This window comes from Lissotriton vulgaris, chromosome 7 (genome assembly GCF_964263255.1).
Source record: "Lissotriton vulgaris chromosome 7, aLisVul1.2, whole genome shotgun sequence".
Classification (NCBI taxonomy): Eukaryota; Metazoa; Chordata; class Amphibia; order Caudata; family Salamandridae; genus Lissotriton; species Lissotriton vulgaris.
The window spans coordinates 1,573,591,768-1,573,613,676 of record NC_141695.1 but is presented as its reverse complement, the minus strand read 5'-3'; the positions used below and the strand labels follow the sequence as shown (position 1 = coordinate 1,573,613,676).

Genomic DNA, 21,909 nt, shown 5'->3' with positions numbered 1-21,909 from the left:
TAAATAACCCGTTCAAACAAAAATCAATGGGTTTGGCTATTTAGCAAAGACACCTAGCTTAAAAAAAAAGAAAAAACGCGGGGCACAGGCACATTCTTCTTTAACAAGTTAAAATTCTAGATCTGGCACAACATTTGGTTATTGGACTGCACCAGCAATCAACTTCCAATTCCAATTACCAATTACACACAGACACAATCTTATTTTCAGTCAAGTCTTAGTCCTCTCCTTTTACTTTCATTGTATGAAAAAGGAAGAATGGATCAGCTTGAACAATTCACAACCTTCTAAAAAACCCACTTCAGGATAAATATTTGAGAGCTTTAAAAACAGATAGAACTAGATTTTCTAGAGCAGCCAAAGGATGATTTTTGGTCTTCGATTTGGGTTGATCTTTGCATAATCTTTACACAACATGTTTATAAACAAGAACATCTTTGAAACACATAAGTGTACTTTGCTGAAAATGTTCAAATTGTAACTGTTTGATAAGGACAGGTGTTGAGCATGCAATGAGCTTGGCTGTGCTTTAACTATTCAAAAGCAAGGGGACCCCTGAAGGCGATTAAAGGTAGAGGGGCAGAGGATATAAGTTAAAACTACAGAGCAATAAACCTCTACCGATATATGATTAAACTATGCTGTACATCAATTAATATTTAAACACACTCTAAGCGTGCCAAAAACAGTCATGCTCTTGGAGTCATAGGATCAATATAAACTTTGCTTTGTTTTTTAATTTTCTGTATGCAATTTTTTTATATATATATATATATATATTTAGTAGAAAATTGATATATCACACTAAGATATCATATGTAAATACAAAAAAGAAAGAAACGAAAAACGAAAGAAAGAAAAACAGTTCCCATTTATTCATTCATTAATCGCAACGGACATCCACTATCATACTCAGGCGCACACACTCATACATAAAAAGACAAATATTTAGAAAGTGCTAAAAAACATTCAGGTTGCCATTTGTGTAGGTTAAATAAAATAAACGGGAACGTTTATCAAAGCACCGACGCGTGTTTCGGTGAGAAACCCATTCACTAAGTATCACCTTCTTCAGGGCACAAACAATGGTAAAGAAGAAGGGTGGAAAATGTGGACCTGTCAAAATCGAAACATGATGGTAGAGGAGTAACTCGGTAGACAATGAATAGGGAGACCGAACAGGGCCTTAAGGCGGAGGGAGTTTCCTGATTATACAGTTGTGTGAAGGCTCGATATCTTTATGTAGGGTCCTTACCGTAATCCTATTTAGTTGTATGCAGATGGTTACCGATTGTTAAGCAGTAGAAAGTGGTTGATTTCCATGGGTATGTCGTTCTGATAAATTCTAACTGTAGGTAGTCAAGCTAGGCGGCAAGAGCCAAATGAGTGGCCTAGGTTTGTCGCATTTGAGATACGGTCAATTCAATGGAAACAGCAAAACCAGGATGTAGGACCGGACTGCTCGAGATCCGTGAGCAGGACGTTGTGCTGCTATGCTGCTACTTACTGATTTAGTGACTACATCCTGGTTTTGCCATTTCCATTGACTTGGCTGCCTAGCAATGAAAGAAGTAATAGTACAAAGTTCTAAGCCTCACTGAAGACTATAGGACCATAACTCGAATGCGACAAACCTAGGCCACTCGTTTTGCTCTTGTCACCGAGCTTGACGATTAATGAATGAATAAATGGGACCTATTTTTCTTTCTTTTGTTTTTCTTTCTTTCTTTTTTGTAATTACATATGAGACATGAGATATCAATGTTCTACTACATATAAATATGTATATATATATATACATATATATTTGTATATATATATATATATATACATACATATATATATATATATATATATATATATATACAAATATATATATATATATATATATATATATATATATATATATATCCGTTTCACTTCCTCCGACGAAACCGGGACACACAGACTGCGGTGCAAAGCAGGGTCAGAGGGTTCCCTGCCAGTAATATTCCATTTCACCAAACGCTTCAAAAAGCAAAAATGCACTCTTAGTCCAGCATAAATCACCACTTCATTAGACCAGAAGATCGTATTTCATATTCTTCAAATTTATTTCCAGCATGACAAACAGTGCATGGAACCAACCCAACGCGCTTCACCGAATACTTGGCTTGATCACGGGTGAATTGTGTTCCTCAAAACCATAGTTAAATAAAGTTTCACATACCACTTCCTTGTGTTGACATAAACAAAGGACTAAGATTCGAATCAAAATAGCGCGGCCATATTGGAACAGTGTCCTACTAGTGAAAATGACAACAATTCTGACATTAAGAATATGCTGACAAAAATAATAAAGACCCTGAAAGGGAATTCTAGGCACCTTACTTTTTACCCATTCAAGCTTGTTGTAATGTCAAATAATTTTCACCATAAGTCATAAACAACAGAAATGTTCATGTTGGTAAATCCCACGTGGGAGATTCGACAGTCCAAACTCATTATAATGCAAAGATACCCAAGTGGAGTAGTTTCTCAAACAGTATCAGTATGAGTTGCCCATTAATAAATTCCGTCTTGCACATTCATTCTTCTTCAACAGATATTGCCTGTATAAAAAAAACAAGCCATTGAGTTTTGAAATTCACTATCAATTACACAACTAAATGATTCGAATCATAGCAGTGCATAACATAACAATTGAAAGATAAAGTGATAAACATAAATTGTGAGTTAAAAACATGAGAAGCACAGACAGGAGACTACGCGCACAAATGTATACTCCTATACGTTAAAATCTTTTTTATATCCAGTGGTTTACTCGCCCAAGTGCCATTTCAATTCCTCTTCAGAGTTCAGCCCACCTGGTTTATGGGTGTCTAAGTCCAGAATGTATTTGCTCTCTAGCTGTCGCAGCCTACGTATTCTATCTCCACTTCTTTTCATGGAGGGTATTTTATCAATCACAAAAAACTTCAGAAGATTGCGATTGCTGCGATGCAGTTCTTCAAAGTGTCTGGCTACTGGTGAATTCTGGTCTTTATTTTCAATTGCCCGCATATGTTCCAGAATACGTTTCTTAGCAGGAAACATCGTGCTTCCTACGTATTTCTTGGAACACGGGCACACAAGAATATACACCACATGATCCGATAGACAGGTCAGATGTTAATTAATAGTCTTTTCTCTATCTTCAATTGGATAATAGACTGACTTGACATTCTGGCTAAATTTACAAGCCTTGCATGTCATGCACGTAAAAAAACCCTGTATGTCAGATGTTCTTCCTTGTTTGATGGTAATTTCATTTTTACTCAGTCTATCTTCAAGAGAATCTGCTTTCCGATATGTGATGCTAGGATTGCAGCCAACTACACTAGTTAATGTAGGCTCAGTTTTCAATACATTCCAGTGCTTTTTTAAGCTACTCTGTACCTGCCAGGATTTAGCATGGTAGGTAGAAATATATCTGACCACCTCCTGTGCCTCACTTTCCTTTTGTTCCCTAGGGATCAACAACATTTCATGACTTATCCTGTTTGCCTTCATAAAGGCTTCTTCAATTACTTGTGGATGATATCCACGTTCTTTGAAGAGTTCCTTCATGCATTCCCCTTCCAAAACAAAGTCTTCATCCCTGCTGCAATTCCTCCGGGCCCGGAGGAATTCTCCAAACGGAATACTGCGTATTAGGGATCTGGGGTGACTACTCTCTGCGTGAAGCAGTGTGTTGCCCGCAGTACTTTTGCAGAATAGTTTTGTCACTAGTTGACTGCCAGCAACTTCAACTTTTAGATCCAAAAATTCCATGAACTGGCTATTGATTTTCCCTTCCAGACATAAATTCAAATCATTCTGGTTTAGATCTCGGAGTAAACTTTCTGCCAGTGTTTGCGGACCATCCCATATGATAAATAGGTCATCTATATATCGCAGCCAGGTTTTCACATGGCTGCGATATAGTATATGGGTTTCGGCCACCTGTTGCTCCCAGCCCGCCATAAACAAATTGGCAAAGCTGGGAGCAAAACAAGTTCCCATCGCAGTTCCTTGTCGTTGTCTATAATAGACCTCATTAAAGATGAAAAAGTTGTTTTGGAGACAAAACAACATCATGTTTAAAATCATTGTGGTGTGATCCCTAAAGGAGATGGAACGTTTCTTCAGGAATTGACGACATGCATCTATGCCATCTTTATGTCGAATAGAAGTGTAGAGGCTGCAAACATCAAGGGAAATGAGTAGATAACTGTCCTGCCATAAAAAATTCCTGATTTTGTTAATGAAGTCCCTACTGTCCTTTAAATAGGATGGTATAGCTTCCACAAAAGGACGAAGGAAAAAGTCTATGTATTTGGACGTGTTCTCCAACAAAGAACCCATGGAGGAGACAATAGGTCTACCAGGTGGTTTATCTGCGTTCTTGTGGAGCTTTGGCAGCAGATAGAGTACTGCCACTTTGGGATTGCGATTGAGTAGAAAGGAGTACTCATTCCACTCTAACAAACCTTTCTGTTGCCAATCTTTCAACATCTCATAGTAAGTGGTGTTAGTTTTTTCAACCACCTGGCTTGAAGAGACCTCATAACAATCTACACAACTCAATTGTCGCATCCCCTCCTCAATATAATTATTCACATCCATCACAACGACATTTCCTCCTTTATCCGACTGTCGGATAACAATGGAGGCATCACTTTCTACTGATTTGATAGCAAGACGTTCATTTTTACTCAAATTGTCTTTTGTCCAACCCTTCTTTCTGGCCAACTTTTTCAAATCGCTGATAACCAACATTTCAAAAATGTCAATTCCACATGTTGGTAACATGGGATTAAAGTTCGACTTGGGTTTAAACTTATTTGGGCAATTTAGATTGGTACTAAAGCCCAATGATTCAGCATAAATTGGTCTCTCCAATGGTATGTCATATTCCAGTTCTTTAGCAGCAATGAGAGCCTCTATCTCGCCAATAGATTCAGGCGCAGGGGGAGCAATGTCCCATTGGGGTAACGTTCACTTTTCCACCTGCCGCCCCTCCTTGTTTGGCGTTGGATGTGGTGGCTTCTTCTCCAGCTTTGCCTTTTCCTCTGCCTTGTCCTCGAAATCCCCTTCCTCTTCCTCTGCCACGGTCTATCTGCCAGTTCTGTTGTTGTGCTGCCTGGGTCATCATGCGAAATTCCTCCCAAAAATTTGATGGTTTAAATAGGTTCGCCCGTACAGGCGTGTTGCCATCTTCTGAAGCATCACTTTCAATGGGTTCGTCTTCAGATGCCCCTTCAGTTTGAACTTTGTCTATAGTTGCCTGTATACCTTTTTTACGTGCATGACATGCAAGGCGTGTAAATTTAGCCAGAATGTCGAGTCCGTCTATTATCCAATTGAAGATAGAGAAAAGACTATTAAACAACATCTGACCTGTCTACCCTCCATGAAAAGAGGTGGAAATAGAATACGTAGGCTGCGACAGCTAGAGAGCAAATACATTCTGGACTTAGACACCCATATACCAGGTGGGCTGAACTCTGAAGAGGAATTGAAATGGCACCTGGGCGAGTAAACCACTGGATATAAACAAGATTTTAACGAATAGGAGTATACATTTGTGCGCGTAGTCTCCTGTCTGTGCTTCTCATGTTTTTAACTCACAATTTATGTTTATCACTTTATCTTTCAATTGTTATGTTATGCACTGCTATGATTCGAATCATTTAGTTGTGTAATTGATAGTGAATTTCAAAACTCAATGGCTTGTTTTTTTCATACAGGCAATATCTGCTGAAGAAGAATGAATGTGCAAGACGGAATTTATTAATGGGCAACTCATACGGATACTGTTTGAGAAACTACTCCACTTGGGTATCTTTGCATTAGAATGAGTTTGGACTGTCGAATCTCCCACTTGGGATTTACCAACATGAACATTTCTGTTGTTTATGACTTATGGTGAAAATTATTTGACATTACAACAAGCTTGAATGGGTAAAAAGTAAGGTGCCTAGAATTCCCTTTCAGGGTCTTTATTATTTTTGTCAGCATATTTTTAATGTCAGAATTGTTGTCATTTTAAATAGTAGGACACTGTTTCAATATGGCCGCGCTATTTTGATTCGAATCTTAGTCCTTTGTTTATGTCAACACAAGGAAGTGGTATGTGAAACTTTATTTAATTATGGTTTTGAGGAACACAATTCACCCGTGATCAAGCCGAGTATTCGGTGAAACGCGTTGGGTTGGTTCCATGCACTGTTTGTCATGCTGGAAATAAATTTGAAGAATATGAAATACGAATCTTCTGGTCTAATGAAGTGGTGATTTATGCTGGACTAAGAGTGCATTTTCGCTTTTTGAAGCGTTTGGTGAAATGGAATATATATATATATATATATATATATATATATATATATATATATATATATATATATATATATATATATATTACAAAATCCTGAAGAACTTAGCGCACACGCCTCAATCGCGCATGTAGCGGGAAGACAGGACACAGACACAAATTTCCTTCTTACATTATTTTATTTTGTCCAAAGTCAAAGACGCCTTTCGCGGCTCCCTCCGCTTGTTCACTCGACAATGCAATGGCCAATGGAAGGCATTTTTAAAGTGAAAGTGCACATTTCGAATCCCTCACGTGACATCGATCACAATGGAGATAAAAAACATACTTCTGTTATAACATATCGCTATTGTTTACATTTCATTCTCAAAATTTACATTTTAGTGCAAATACGCAAACGTGCAAATATACAGTGGAGTTTAAAAATGTCATAAAAAATATCGGTAAAATACCTTGACACTTTAAAATCATCGCGATATGAAATAATTCCTAATGCACAAAATAGCATATGCTAGTTCAACGAGAGAAGAAATTCATTAATTACTAAGTAAAAAACTTTATGTAATCCTGACACCTCGTGTGCTATAGATTTCATATCCTGACTGTGCAAATATAAGCATAGACAAATACAGGTAAAATACCAGTTGTCAAACTTAAAACTCAACTGTATGTGCAAATTCGCAGAGGGAAGGGGCGATTGTGGTAAAATACCATTTTAGTATGTTCTTAATTCTCCTGAGATAGTTCAAAAAAATATATGTACATTGAAAACACTAAATATAAAAAAGTTAATAAAAATAACCCCTAAAGTGCAAGTGTCTGAATCATAAGATTCATTTTGTGATAAAAAAATAATAAAATACATTTGGTATATATACAGCACGTTATTTTATTATAATTTTGTATGTTGCTGTATATTATATACGGTCAATAAATGCTTCTTAACCATATTTTGGATTCCATATATTCTATACTTATCACACATTTTATACCTCTACCAGTCACTTAGATCCAACTTTTATCACAAATTAATGTAAAAAGTTCCATAATGAGATTCAATATGTCAATTAACATCAATATAATAAATAAATACTATATACAAGTTAAAATATCATACAAATATCCCATCCTAAAATATATGTCCAAATATATAATAAATACTTTTGTATAGTAAAAGGTTTTCTTTAGTATATAAATGACATGTTCATCTCATAGTTGATGTTGTCTTATCTTTTTACCTGTGTCATTTCATTTCCAATATTACCTATTCTAAACATGTGTACAAGTCTTCCGTGTTATTGAGACCCTGCGGTTGTTTGGAATCTAGTAGTAGGATGTATCTTGTTTCTAATTTGCGCAGTCTACTCTCTCTATCTCTTCCCCGTCTATTTGGGGGTATAGAGTCGATCAAGTAATAAGATAAACCTTTGTTATTGGCGCAGTGGACCTCCTTAAAATGCCTGGCCAATGGATAGGTATTATCCATATTTGTTATCGCACCCAAATGTTGCAGTATTCTTAAGTTAGCTTGTAGTTTTGTGCTTCCAACATACATTCTACCACATGGGCACGTTAAAACATAAACCACGTATTCAGATTTACAAGTCAGCATTTTGGTGATTTTATAAGGCTTAACTCTAAAAGGACTTGTATGTGTAGTTGTATTAATGCCATGTGTACAAGCTTTGCATGTTATGCATCTCTTAAAGCCTTTTAGGTTTTGATACCAAATAGGATTGGCTAAAATTTCGGGACTTTATATTACCAAATTGTCTCGCATGGAAGGGGCCCTGCTGTAGGTAATGGACACCCTCTGCGGAAGCAGGGGTCCTAGTACCTGGTCACTTAAAAGAATTGGCCAGATTTCTTGAATGATATTTCTTACTTCTTTATGTTGTCTGCTGTAGCCTATGATTAAGCGAAAAGTAGTCATGTTGTCTTTAGACAAGCTTTCTTCTCCAATTGTGACCAAAGTTTTATTATTGCTTTTGGATAGTAGGTCCTCCCTAACTAATGTCCCTGTTTTAGCCATAGCCTGATTTATCACCTGTTCTGAATAGCCTCTAGCTAGAATCTTATCTTGCTTTCATGTTGAGCCTTTTCTAATTCATGTGCCGTGCTGCAAACCCTCTTGATTCTAAGCATCTCGCCATAGGGAATGCTATTTATCAGATGGCGTGGGTGTGAGCTTGTAGCATGTAGAACAGAATTCCCAGACGTCCTCTTTCTAAATAAGGTAGTTTCAAGTTTGTTCTTTTGTATATATACCTTAGTGTCCAGGAAGTTTACATTATTTGCACTGATCTCTGCTGTAAATCTCAGATTTAGTTTGTTAACATTGATTTGTGCTACAAACTCCAGTGCTTCTGTTCTTGTACCATGCCATATGATAAAAAGGTCATCTATAAACCTAAACCACACCTTGATCTTGGTAGTCATAATTTCGGCAAATTCCCTCATGAGGACTAGCTTCTCCCACATGCCCATATGAAGGCAAGCGTAGCTCGGGGAGAAGCTAGCCCCCATTGCTACACCTTGTATCTGACAGTATAACAAATGATTAAACATGAAGTAATTGTTATATAAGCAAAATTCTATCATAGAGGTTAACATCTCGCTGTGTTGTTTATAAATCGGGTCCCTAGTGGATAAGTAATATTTGATCGCATTGATTCCATCCTCATGGGAGATACTGGTGTATAATGAGGACACATCTAAAGCCAATAATAGGAATTCCTCATGCCATGTAAAGTTCTTAATTTTGTTTATAAAGTCACTTGTGTCCCTGATATACGAGGGTAAAGACTTAACGTAAACAGAAGTTTTTTCTAAGATGCTGTTGATTGCGCTTATGATCGGACGCCCTGGTGGCTTTTTTTCATCCTTTTGGATTTTTGGGATGAAGTACATCATAGGCACAACTGGATTTTTGTTGGTTAAATATTTCTGTTCATCCTCACTAATTAATTTCTTACTACGCCATCCTGAGAGTTTTTTGTAATATATTTGATACATTTCTTTTAATGATTTTGTGTCCGATCGCTTGTAGCATTCTCTGTCATTTAGTTGACTCATGGCTTCATTTTTATATTCCTCCTGTCCCCAAAGTACAATATTTCCTCCCTTGTCACTATTCCTTATGATGACATCTCTGTGATTTTTTAATTTTTTCATTAGTTGGAAATATTTGTGATCTTGGTTTCGATACTTTTGTGTGGTCAATCCAATTTTTTTATTTAATTTTTTGATTTTGGTGGTGATGATTTCATGGTAGGTATCAATGGCATCGTGGGTCATAATAGGACAAAAAGTTGATTTTTGTTTAAATTTTGTCAGTCCTGCTCCCTTGGTGCCACATTCCATGTGTGTTATATATAACATTTTTTTTTGCTTGACTGTGCTTCAAACATATATTCCAAGAAGGCAAAAATATAAGACAGTTGTGAAAAGAGATTCTTTAGAGGATCTCCGTGATTTTTGGAACACAAGGCACAATCTATGAAACATCCATCATCGTAGGTTATGGAGGGTAAATCAATTCACTAAAAAATCCTCATATACAGTGAATTCATATGGAAGGCATTAATGATGGCAACAAGGGGTAATTTTAAGAATACTAAAGAGCAGTAAGTTCCCAAATAAGTAAAAACACATTTTTTACATTTTTTAAGGCATCACTGGAGAAAACATTACATAAAAAATTGATTATAATACAAATTTTTATATTCAATTGAATAAAAGAATCTTTATTTGGTTTAAAAAAACATAAAAGATGCAAGTTTGTACAATTCTTATTTGTATCATAATTACAAATAAAGACAACCGTGCCTGCGTTCCTCCATGAGCGATCCAAATGTTCAAAGCTGTATCAGATACTTCAGTTGTAAAGATAAAAACATAAATGTAAATGCTGATACTGGTGTGTGATTTTCTCTCATGGAAGGTTTGTTAGTTCAAGGCAGGGATCAATAAAGGTCAAGTGCATAGAAAAATGCATGTACATACTTGAACAGTGTAAAATGTTAACCCCTTGTCTGCGGTCGGAATTCCGCTCCTGTGCGGCACATTCCGATCGCGGGCGTGGTCGTGACGGCTCCCGGCCGTCATCAGTACACGAGCACTGTGTGCCATGACGGACGGGAGCCGTCACCAGCCTGCAAGGGGTTAAAACATTAAAATATGGTCAACAACAAATAATTCAAATGTCATGCTTTTTTCCTTACATAATAAATTAACAATAAATCACAAGACACCAGTGCACATCTAATTCAGTCTCTATAATCCTTGCGCATTTAGCACCTATATTTCAATCCGAAACTTTTTTTTCCTCCTTTCTCCGCACAAACACTCCTTTTCAATCCAATGGAGCCTTGTAGTGTAGACAAACTTAAGACTTTATTTCATTAAAATCAAGTCCTTCACAGCCGACCTGCGTTTCGCCCCCTGCGGGCTTCCTCAAGGCAGATTTTCAACATGCTCAGCACTGCATTGTCAACACCTATGTATTCAATGATCCTTACGGTAGTTTTATTTTTATAAAAGCCAGTAAAATGTCACAGTCACAGTCAATGTCTTTCTAGTTCTGTACCGGAGCCATGATAAGTTCCATCGAGTGACTCCGGAATTAATTCCTACACGTTATTTAGCAGCCGAGTTAGGAAACTCGGCCGCAAAATTCTTTTTTTCCTCCCCTATAAACATGTTCCTCCTAGTGGCCCCCCAAAGCTCTGCAGCATAAAGGGTTGCAGATTGTGCCCTGTGTTTGTAAATCTCATGGGCGGGAGACACTGCCTTAGTTACACTGTTCTGATATTTTTACACATTGCATAATGCCGGCCGATATTTTCTTGCAATCTTTCCCCTTTTTAACTCTTTGTCTTTTTCACCTCAACCCACTTTTCTTTGTTTGCACACCTGCATTTTTCATTGCCCATTTTCTTCTGTATGAGATAATAAGAGGGTTCCATGTATGCACAGAGATCTTCCTTATATTGCACTTTGACTTAAGAATTGGTTAGCATTATTACATACCGATGTAAAGCTTAAAGACATATTAGTATTTTAAACAAAGTTATTTTATTTTATCATTTGCTTTACATTTATTATCTGTTATTGGTGTGGGAGAAGTTTTTATTTTCACTAAAAAGATAAATAAAATAAAAACAATAAATACAATAAGAAAGTTATCTAGTTTAATCTGAATCAGAATCAATTTAAAAATACACAGATTGTGCTTTAAACTTTTACAAGGGTGTTGACAAAAATACACTTTCTCATTTCAATAAGTTTTAACCTAAGGTTAGCAAAGTTTGTATTTCACACATTAGTAACATTTACTTGCATAAATCTGACATGGATTTTGGAGTGAAATAAATGGATATGTTCCCATGTTTCAAAGACAATTTGACCTACTTGCAATTTGCATCTTTACCAGATTATTGAGATAATGAATTAGCTAGTCTCACAAAACATGAATTTAAGCCCTGTGCCAAAGGCATAGGTCCCAACATTTTGTAACAATAGGCATAAGGTTAATAGGCATTATTATAGCTAGTTCCGAAACAATGGTTTGGCTAATTTTATTGTGTGCTATTTACAGTGAGGCATAACGCGTATAAACTTCAAGTAATATCGGTGTTCTAGATAAGGTAATATTTTAACCCACGTCCTAATTTTTACCCATGTTACTACTACACCACAGATTAATGAGTTCTTCAGAGACACACACACTCACACACACTAGGGTCCATGATAGTAACCATCTGTGTGCATTATGCAAAGAAATGTTTCTCATAGTCCTCTGTTCTGAGAATGTCAGTTTAGAAAACACATGCTATTTTTATACTCACTTTTCACATCAACACTAGATGATTTATTTATGTGTTGCTGGCATAATTCTTGTATTTGTCATACAGGTCCATTATTCCCATTACTTACATGCTGAAAGTTTCATTTTTCACAAAGATAATTACTCCTTCGCAATTCACTGTGTGTTAAAGAATTGTATTTGTCCTGAATGGGGAAGTAGTATGGTTAATGTGCAATACTCACCTTCCAGCTTCAAATGTGAACCATGTTGGGTCCCGTCCATAACGCCGCAATGAACTTAAAGGCCATGAGACTAATTTTAGTCTAGGATTTTGGACATCCCAAAGACAGATATTCTCAAATGTAATCTGCAGAGTGCATTCCCCATGAATCTCAAAGTTGGGTGATGGCATCAAATACACATGGAATCTTTCTGAAAGAACAGCAGAAAGTTTATTTCTTAATTACGGGGTATATTGCCCATGATAAAATTTAATTGTTCATGTTTCTTTACAGTTATATAATATATTAAATACATACTGAATCAGACACATTGAATCAGGATGCAGTTAATATGGAAAACTACACACATGCTTCACCATCAACAGAACTGTTGCACTTGTCTTCATACCATTTTTGATCAGCTTGGTGAAACAGTAATGATTCCAATATTAATTACTTGCAATATGCACACCATCTGGGGATCCATAACTGAAATACAATTGTGGCTTCTAAATTCCATAGTGGAATGATCATTATTTTTCCAATTGGTGTTGGTAACATGATTTTTATAGACAAAAGATGACGTAGAATGTGAAACTAGCTAATACTTCATGATATTTGCACTGTCTTACACGCATTCTGTTTATATTTGGTGAATTTGCCATTTCATCAGTCCATACTTTTATGATGCATAACCCAGTGTCTAAATATTTGGTATTACTATCTTTAGATGAACACATTTACAACAAACTCTTTAATACAATGCATTGAATCACCAACAGCATTACCGGAAATTGAATCAGCAATACTACTGATTAATGTGACCATTGAATCAGAGCAAGAGAAGGATTTTGGAGAAGTAGATGAGCAAAAGAATATTAGCACACATCTAGAAACGAAGGTTTAAATGATTGCTATGAATTCCAACTTCACATCCAGTATGCAAGTGCAGAGCTTGCACATAATCAGAAATGTGATACCATATTTCTGCTGGCCTTGAATTATGTATACAACAAGCAACTTCTACTTTTCATAGATCCCTATAACTGTCCGTGGTGGTTTTTGAAAATACACTAAATGTCAGAAATCGGCTCAGGTCATGCAAGGGAGCATGGGAAATATTGATTTCTGTTATGTGTAATACACTTAAGGCAAAAACATTACACTTTTAAGTAAACATTCAGCTATCATGAATCATTAAATGGAAGGACTCAAGCAATAAATAGCAGTTAGAGGTTACCTATGACTGATCCTTTAAATCCTAATACCTGTTGCCTAACTTAGGTCAGGTTATTAAACAAAATATGTCCATGTTGTTTCTGTTAAAAATGGGGAACTTTCTTGAACCATCTAGTGTTTCAAAACAATGGGAGCGCTTAACAGTTAGATCACTGTCATATTTCAAGAGTTTTAAAGTGCTTATGAAATGTCTCAGATTTAAGACTTGAGAGAAGTTCCTGGGAAGCATGTGATATTGATTAGCATTAAATATAAATATATTTGTGAAAGATTGGAGTTGCATACTTAACAAACATTTGGAGATTTTGTGAGTACTTCCAAGGGTACTTTCTGATTGGCTAGTTATTTGGAAATTTGGAAACATTTATATAGGAATTGTCAAGGCAATAGTCAGTTGAACTAGATTTGAATGACTCTAGTAACAGTTTAATGAAAAAATGTAAAGTAATGCCATGTTTTATGTAGGATTACACTGCTAAATGCTCCAGAAATTTTTAGATGCCAACATCTTTAAGTAAGGATTTGAATTTTTTTTATTCAACATCTGGAAAAAGTTGTTTTGCCAAGTAATGTATTTGTCATAACATTTTGAAAGTATTTGACACTAATGAAAATCATAAATCATATAAATGGAGGAAATATCAATAAATGTCAAACTTTTACACAATAATTTCATTTGAAACAAGGGCCCGATATACCATTCTAATTCTCAAACCAGGTGTGAGCAGTTTGCAGACAGACCGATTTGAATGTGAGAATGCAATTTGCTATGCACCAATTTAAAGAGGTTGGAAATAAACTGCCTGTTGATATTAATTATTCAGGACACAATTTGAGATCCCCTATGAATCACTGAAAATGCATGAATGGAGACAGTGATCCTCTGGACCACTGCCTCCTCTTAAGGCCAAGGCTCCCAACTTGATTTCCAAATTGGAAGCCGTTTCATCCCCAACTCTGCATCACTAGTCAATGATTTGTAACCCTAAATTTCATTACAACCCCTTGAAACATCATTTCCTTCTTTTTTTGGATTCTGAAAGGGTCACATATGTAACAGCTGTGGGGTGGTGGGCCGTGTAAGGGGGGATTGCGAGGGACGATGCAGAGGGAAAATTAATTATTTATTCAATTTTCCCTCTGCATCGTTCCTCGAAACACCCCCTTACCTGGCCTCACCGCTGTTACCTGCACAGACGACGGCTGCACATATGCCCTTCAAAAGATTTTGTCACTTGTACAATTGATTTTCAACAAATTCAAAAACCTTGTGGCTTAGATAATTGCAATTTTTGCAACTGCAAAAAGTGATTTAGATAATTGCAATTTTTGCAACTGCAAAAAGTGATTTGTACAGCTAGCACACAGCTGTACCATATAAAATATATATTATTCAGACATAAATCTATATGGGTTTACTGGGATTTCAGATCTTTTCAATTTGTAGGATTTTGGCTACTTTATTCTTGCCCATGTTTTTGAAACAAAGTAATAACCATGCATTTAAGCATTCCTGTGAATTAGGAAACATAAAGTGAGTATATTATAGAAGAAAATAGGGCTACCAATTATTAAAAAAAAGTGAATGCTGATATCATTTTCCACATTAGGGTATGATTTACTAATTTCTCATGCAATACAGAGCTGCAACTAAATGCATTGCTTGGAACAGGCTGTTGTGGGCAACAATGAACCTTGCACCATGGAATGCAGAGGTGGGGGTGAGCAGTCTAGCATTGCATTTGTACTAAAAGCATAGCTTTGCATTTAAATTCCTATGCCTAAAGAAATTCAGAAAGAGTCAATGCATTGTATGTCTGCTGTGCTCTTCAGCAGCCATACAATGAATTGATTTTTTTTAACGAAATGAACCAATTCCCCATTGTTCATGACTGCTTTTTGTCATTTTTGAAGCAAAGCTCTGTCTGGCTTTCTCAGTAGATTTGTCTTTGTGCCCACTTTGTGTCCAAACCGGCAGGTGTTTGTGCTGATCTGACCCAGGAATGCCCATTGACACAAAGCCATGTAAAGCAACGCAAATAGAGTTTTGAACTGAAAAAAAGCCTTGTATGCTAGTTATTAATTACCATGGACCACGTTGCATTGCTGTTGCATCAAACACAAAACCTCAGTAAATTTGGGCATTAGTTAAAATTATTCCATTCCTAAGACAAAACAGAACTTGTAAAAGTGAGACTACATTTCCCAATAATTTTATTTAGAACCAACCTATATATTTTCATTTTTTTAAATTATTTATATAATCACATAATAAGTAAAACTATAATTATAATTTACGTGCCACAATTAGCATGTGCTGGGCACTAGCAAACAATAATGTACTAGCTTAAACCTAACCTTAAGACAGGTTTAACTGTCATCAATTAAACGTTGAGCTCAAACACCCACACAAAACAGTACCAGCGAACATTTCATTGCAAACACAGCACACGTTTTTGCGGATGATGGGGCATATTATCAAGAGAGGGCGTTACATTATCGCCGCTTTTATCGGCAGGAAACTGCCGATAAAGCGGCGATAATTGGCTTGATAATATGCTCTATGAATTCCAATCGAAGCCCATGTTAGATGTCTTCACATCTATGGTAGTGAAAGCAGCGACAATGTAACGCCCTTCCTTGATAATATGCCCCGATGTTTTTTGCGTTGCTTGTTGTTCTGTTATGAGGTGTACATACCACTTTGCTCGCGCTCGACGCCCGTCGCCAGTAGATCAGGCTCTCCTAGACTAATGTCATTAATTCGTGTTCCTTGGCACTCCATCTGTAATACTTTGCACCACTCATCGGCTTCAAGTTCTGTTTTTATAAAGAAAGGATACCCTTCATGTGATTATGTTAAATTTTTAAGCTTCAAACACTGTTTACGGTGTGTATAATTACTCAATCATGCCACCCACCTGATTCACAGGTAAATGTTCTTGACGTGTCATCATTAAAAAAAATTCCTACAGCGTGTTTCTTTGTTGTTTTTGGTAGTCGCAAAACGTTCTTCACGTTGCTCAGTTCTGTGACCTGAAAAGCAATGAAGAATTGATTATGAGCTTTGAAGTAAGTTCACATCATTAGAGGCAGGAGAAATTAGACAACAGCAGCCAACATAAGGAACTAAAGATGTCTTGGGAATTGTTTGCATAAACAACTCCATCCATGAATCAAACATGTCAAAGAGTCTTCATTCCCTATGCATCTGTTTTTTTAACTGTGAAATGTGAAAAACACATTGCAGGGCTGTAATACAAGCAAACAGTTATATTAGTCAGCATACCTCTAGTTGAAAAGAGCAGGACAGATGGCAAGGGAATTTGAATGCCAGCTGTACTAGTGAGCAATGCACATTCAGCTTAAGATCTATTTACCAAATATTTGTATTTACTTTACCTTAGAAGTGTATTGATTATACATTGAAGCAGATAATATTTGTGTTTGTTTATTTTTTTTCTGTCCTAGAATTAGGGGAGTTAGTAGGCAATGGGCAGCTAGTGCCTGCAGGTAGTCCGACCCTAAGGTGACCACATCTGGTGGTGTAGGTCACCATTTGTACCCAGAACCCACTATTTCTGCCCTCCTAAAGATGGCAGAAAATAGAATGTTAGGTGTAGAGACCAGCCTGCCCACCCTAGAGGTCTGGCGAGCCATCCTGGGGTGGACAGCTCCTGCATATCTACATTCCTACCTTGCCCGGGAGCAAGTGCACCTGGTGCAAGGGGAGGGCAGTTTCATTCTCACTGTAGATATCAGAGGTGGTGCAGCCTTTAGAGCTTACCGCTCTGATGTGCCAATTCACTAGCGATCTTGGGAGGAGTGAGGTGTGACGTCCTTCATGCCCAAACTTTGGGCCTCATTAGGATGGCGGACGGACCTGCGTCCGTCCGCCACCCCTGAGGTGGAGGGACCGTCCGCAGAGGCAGCAGCAGTCCCTCTGTGCAAATTAGGATGTGACCGCCACCCTGGCGGTCACATCCCGTATATTTAATCTTGCGGTGGGTTCTGCTTGAAGCAGCGCCCGCCGCAAGGTTAAAATTGCATGCTTTGCATATGCATGCATAAAGCGGCAGGCACCGCGCGGTGCATGCATATGCAGGGGGTACCATAGGTACCCCCCATGTGCACCCCCACCCCACAACACCCTGGGGGCCCGCAACGGGTCCCCAGAAGCATTGGTCCACATGCTTTTCCACGTTGGAAAATCCACCGTGGAAATGCATGTTTCCAAACCCATCGTAATTTTGCTGGGGGTGTCTGGCAGACACCGCCACCAAATTGCGGAGAACATCCCGCGGATCAGCGGCGGGCGGCCTTGCCGTCCGCCGCTGATCCCGCCGCCATCCTAATGTGGCTGGTGGTGCTTTGGAGGTCCGCAGCGGTGAATCTGTATCCTCCAGGCCGGCGGTGGCTTCCGCCGGCCCGGAGGATGCGGATTCACCGTCATCCTAATCGACCCCTTTGTTTGTGACTTCTGGGAGTAATCACGCTGCCTGGCAGGAGGTCAGAATCTTGCCTTGGTGGCAGCAGGCACAGGAAAGCACGAGCTGGTCAGCCAGAACACAGTGAAGTTTGGGCAACCTGGTGGGTAACTTCTAATATCGCCCCCTGGCTGCACGCCATGTTACCCAGGACACAAGATTAATTTCAGAAGTGTGAAGGCATATTGCTTGATACAAAACATGACTTATTTTAGTGGCACCTTAATGGAGGTGCCAATCTCGAGAGTGCCTGGTTGACAGCCCATGGTATCCTATTGACCGCTAACACATATAGTAGTTTCACTGGAAAACGTTACTAAAGGGACATGTAGGTTTGCACATACATGTCCACATTTTTCATGTAATGCACCCTGCCTCCTGGGCTGAGGAGGCCTACCTTAGGGGAGTCTGACATATATATTATAGGCAGTGCATTGACTGTGCCACACATGGTCAGTTCACAGTCAAGTTCAAGAAGTTTGCACTGCTCCTATAGTCTGCAATGGCAGGCCTACTGTCAGTAGTTTTCTTGGGTCACCCAGGGTGGCATAAAACTGTGCGGGAACCCTGGGGACCCATTTGCCACCTATGCCTTCCGTACTCCTGGCACCATGTGCTAGGGACTTATAAGGGGGTAAAGTCTTTGCTAATTTGGGAATTCTAAATTGAACATAAAAGCTTTAGGAGAGAGCACAGGCACTGGGGTCTGGGGTCTGGGCAACAGACTCCAGTGTACTATCAGAGATAGAACCATCAGCAATTGAAGCAAAAAGTGGCAGACAACCAAACAAAAGGTCATTTTCCTACATACCATATAAAGTATTTTGTGTTACTGAAAATGATCACCTTTGGTGAAATCTATGGAGACAACTGTTGTAGGCAGATTATGGCAAAAATCTTCAATAGATTTAAGTTGTGGTTTATGGAATATTTTTGCCACAAAGAAATTAATGTAGGCAAATAAATCTGAATAAGAATGGGTTTAACACTGCAAAACTATTTTTAATAATGATGTGTCTCGCCTTTCTAAAAGAAGATGCTCATTGATTCCACTGGAGAAGACTCTCTTCCAAGCTTCATAATTTAGGTCAACTGACCTTAATTTTTTTGAATAGCAGATAGTCCTGGTTTCTCTGGGATAAAATTAAGACACCTGTATGGGATTAGTTCCAGGGAAACGCTTAAAGAAGTAAGTGAAATCATATGTGGAATATATGCCTGATGCAGGTAATATGTTTTTTGTTAGCTCATACTGACATTTGTCCAAAATTGGCTAGAGGGAAAAAAAAGACAGAGAGCCTGAAGTTTGAAGTTTGCACTGCTCCTATAGTCTGCAATGGCAGGCCTACTGTCAGTAGTTTTCTTGGGTCACCCAGGGTGGCACAAAACTGTGCGGGAACCCTGGGGACCCCTTTGCCACCTATGCCTTCCGCACTCCTGGCACCATGTACTAGGGACTTATAAGGGGGTAAAGTCTTTGCTAATTTGGGAATTCGAAATTGAACATAAAAGCTTTAGGAGAGAGTACAGGCACTGGGGTCTGGGGTCTGGGGTCTGGGCAACAGACTCCAGTGTACTATCAGAGATAGAACCATCAGCAATTGAAGCAAAAAGTGGCAGACGACCAAACAAAAGGTCATTTTCCTACATACCATATAAAGTATTTTGTGTTACTGAAAATGATCACCTTTGGTGAAATCTATGGAGACAACTGTTGTAGGCAGATTATGGCAAAAATCTTCAATAGATTTAAGTTGTGGTTTACGGAATATTTTTGCCACAAAGAAATTAATGTAGGCAAACAAATCTGAATAAGAATGGGTTTAACACTGCAAAACTATTTTTAATAATGATGTGTCTCGCCTTTCTAAAAGAAGATGCTCATTGATTCCACTGGAGAAGACTCTCTTCCAAGCTTCATGGTTTAGGTCAACTGACCTTAATTTTTTTGAATAGCAGATAGTCCTGGTTTCTCTGGGATAAAATTAAGACACCTGTATGGGATTAGTTCCAGGGAAACGCTTAAAGAAGTAAGTGAAATCATATGTGGAATATATGCCTTATTGCAGGTAATATGTTTTTTGTTAGCTCATACTGACATTTGTCCAAAATTGGCTAGAGGGAAAAAAAAGACAAAGAGCCTGACATGGGAATTGCTCGGTGTCAAAAGGGCCTTGTGATCATATACAAATTTACAGGTGATATTCACACAAAAAGGGAATACTAGTCAGTTTTTAAAGATGAAAGACAGATGGCGTGCCCGAGATACTGTTACTAATCTCTGTTCCCTAAAGATGGCTTCCGCCATTTTGGGTGTGGGTGGAAGGGAGGAGTGTGAGTTATAGCAATCTAGTATTAGACCTAGAATATGGATTTAAATGCAGGCTCTGCTCAGCCGAGCCAAAGCCTAGCCCATCTGCGCCTGTCTGTGCCTGGCCATCGCCATTCGCCAGGACCTCTGCCCATTTTGCCAGTGGTGAGAGACCTTTGCTTAGTTTCTCTCAAGAGGTGCTGCTTGCACTGGCATCAATAGGCGGGAATATGCCTAATTGTAGCAAAGGTTCACCTGAGCCACCAAATGGTCCCTTTTCCTGCGCAAGTTGAAAATGGGACTGCTCCATCCTCCTAGAGATGGCACCTATGAATCCCAGGCTAAGGAGGAAGGGAGTGGGCACGCCACTCACCAGGGACCTGAGGGATGTGAAGGGGCTATTGGAGCCTGAAGCTCCCATCAGTGATTCTCATATTAGCTGTATTTATTTTAATGCTAGATCCCTTTCCAAACATTGTATGGAAATCTGGAATACTTACTTCAAATCAAATCAAATCAACTTTATTTGGTTTCACATATAGAAAACCATGAAAGTTTCACAACATCCAAATCTCATTTAAAACATGATATAATAAAGTTACATACAAAATACAGTTCATGTGAAAAAAAGAAGAAAAAAAGGGCCCGTTAGTGTGACTCATGTACTAAACATTAAAACAGAGAGTACCTTCTACCAAGAAGCGTTGCTGATTGTCCAAACAGGCCCTGGTTCTCACCGTAGATTTCAAATAACCCACAGTGAAAAAAATACAATCAGTCTTCAGCAATTGCAAATACAAAAGTGCTGAGTGAACCTGGTTAAAAATCAGCTTCTTTAAAAAGGGGAATAAAAAAATATCTCTGGGGTACCTCGTAAAATTTACCAAAAAAAATGAAGTGTAGCAGATCTCGTGGAGACACTCCATCGCAGCCACAGGGTGCTAATACCTGTCCTCTACTGCACCCTTTTGGAACAGCGAGTAACAAATTTTAAAAAATCCAGGCGGAAACTAGACAGTATTAATGCTCGTATTTAGACAATGACCTCAGGAGATAAGGCTCTGTGGACGGGTTTGTTTTTAGCAGCAGGAATTTAAGGACACTAGGTTTTCGCACTTCTAGCTTGTCTCTTTCTAGTTTCCTAGGACCGGTAAAAGCTTTCTTGACAAACTCCACATCCTTTTGTACAATAGAATCAGGCTTTAAGAAAAGTTCAGGGCACCTTAACTCTTTAAAACAACTTTTGATATATTTTAGCCATGGTATATGGGATATGTGGTCAAGGCTCATGCATGCCATTATAATCTGCTGGCTGAGGGCTAAATCCTTATTCACAACAACAAGAAGTCCCTAGTTGGAGGAAATATTTCCTAGGGCGTAAGGTAACCTAGGCCAAAAGGCTTAAGGGTTATCTACGCTACACAGAGACTACAAATATGTCAAGACACCCTATTATAAATAAACAGTCAGTGTGAACACCCTATCTGTACGTCACACAACAATTAAGA

At 38.3% G+C, this 21,909-nt stretch overlaps 1 protein-coding gene across 2 annotated transcripts in view; it reads right to left on the bottom strand.

Annotated features, from left to right (window-relative positions):
- DOK5 (docking protein 5) overlaps window positions 1-21,909 on the bottom strand; it is a 664,757-nt gene that overhangs the window by 144,835 nt on the left and 498,013 nt on the right. The window contains exons 3-5 of one of the 2 annotated variants that reach the window (XM_086929014.1): window positions 16,525-16,639; window positions 16,304-16,447; window positions 12,386-12,575 (exon numbers count right to left, since the gene is read on the bottom strand). In XM_086929014.1, the coding sequence (XP_086785140.1) occupies window positions 12,386-12,575; window positions 16,304-16,447; window positions 16,525-16,639 (449 nt within the window). The remainder of the gene's footprint in view (window positions 1-12,385; window positions 12,576-16,303; window positions 16,448-16,524; window positions 16,640-21,909) is intronic. The other variant, XM_086929015.1, reaches the window with a different exon arrangement.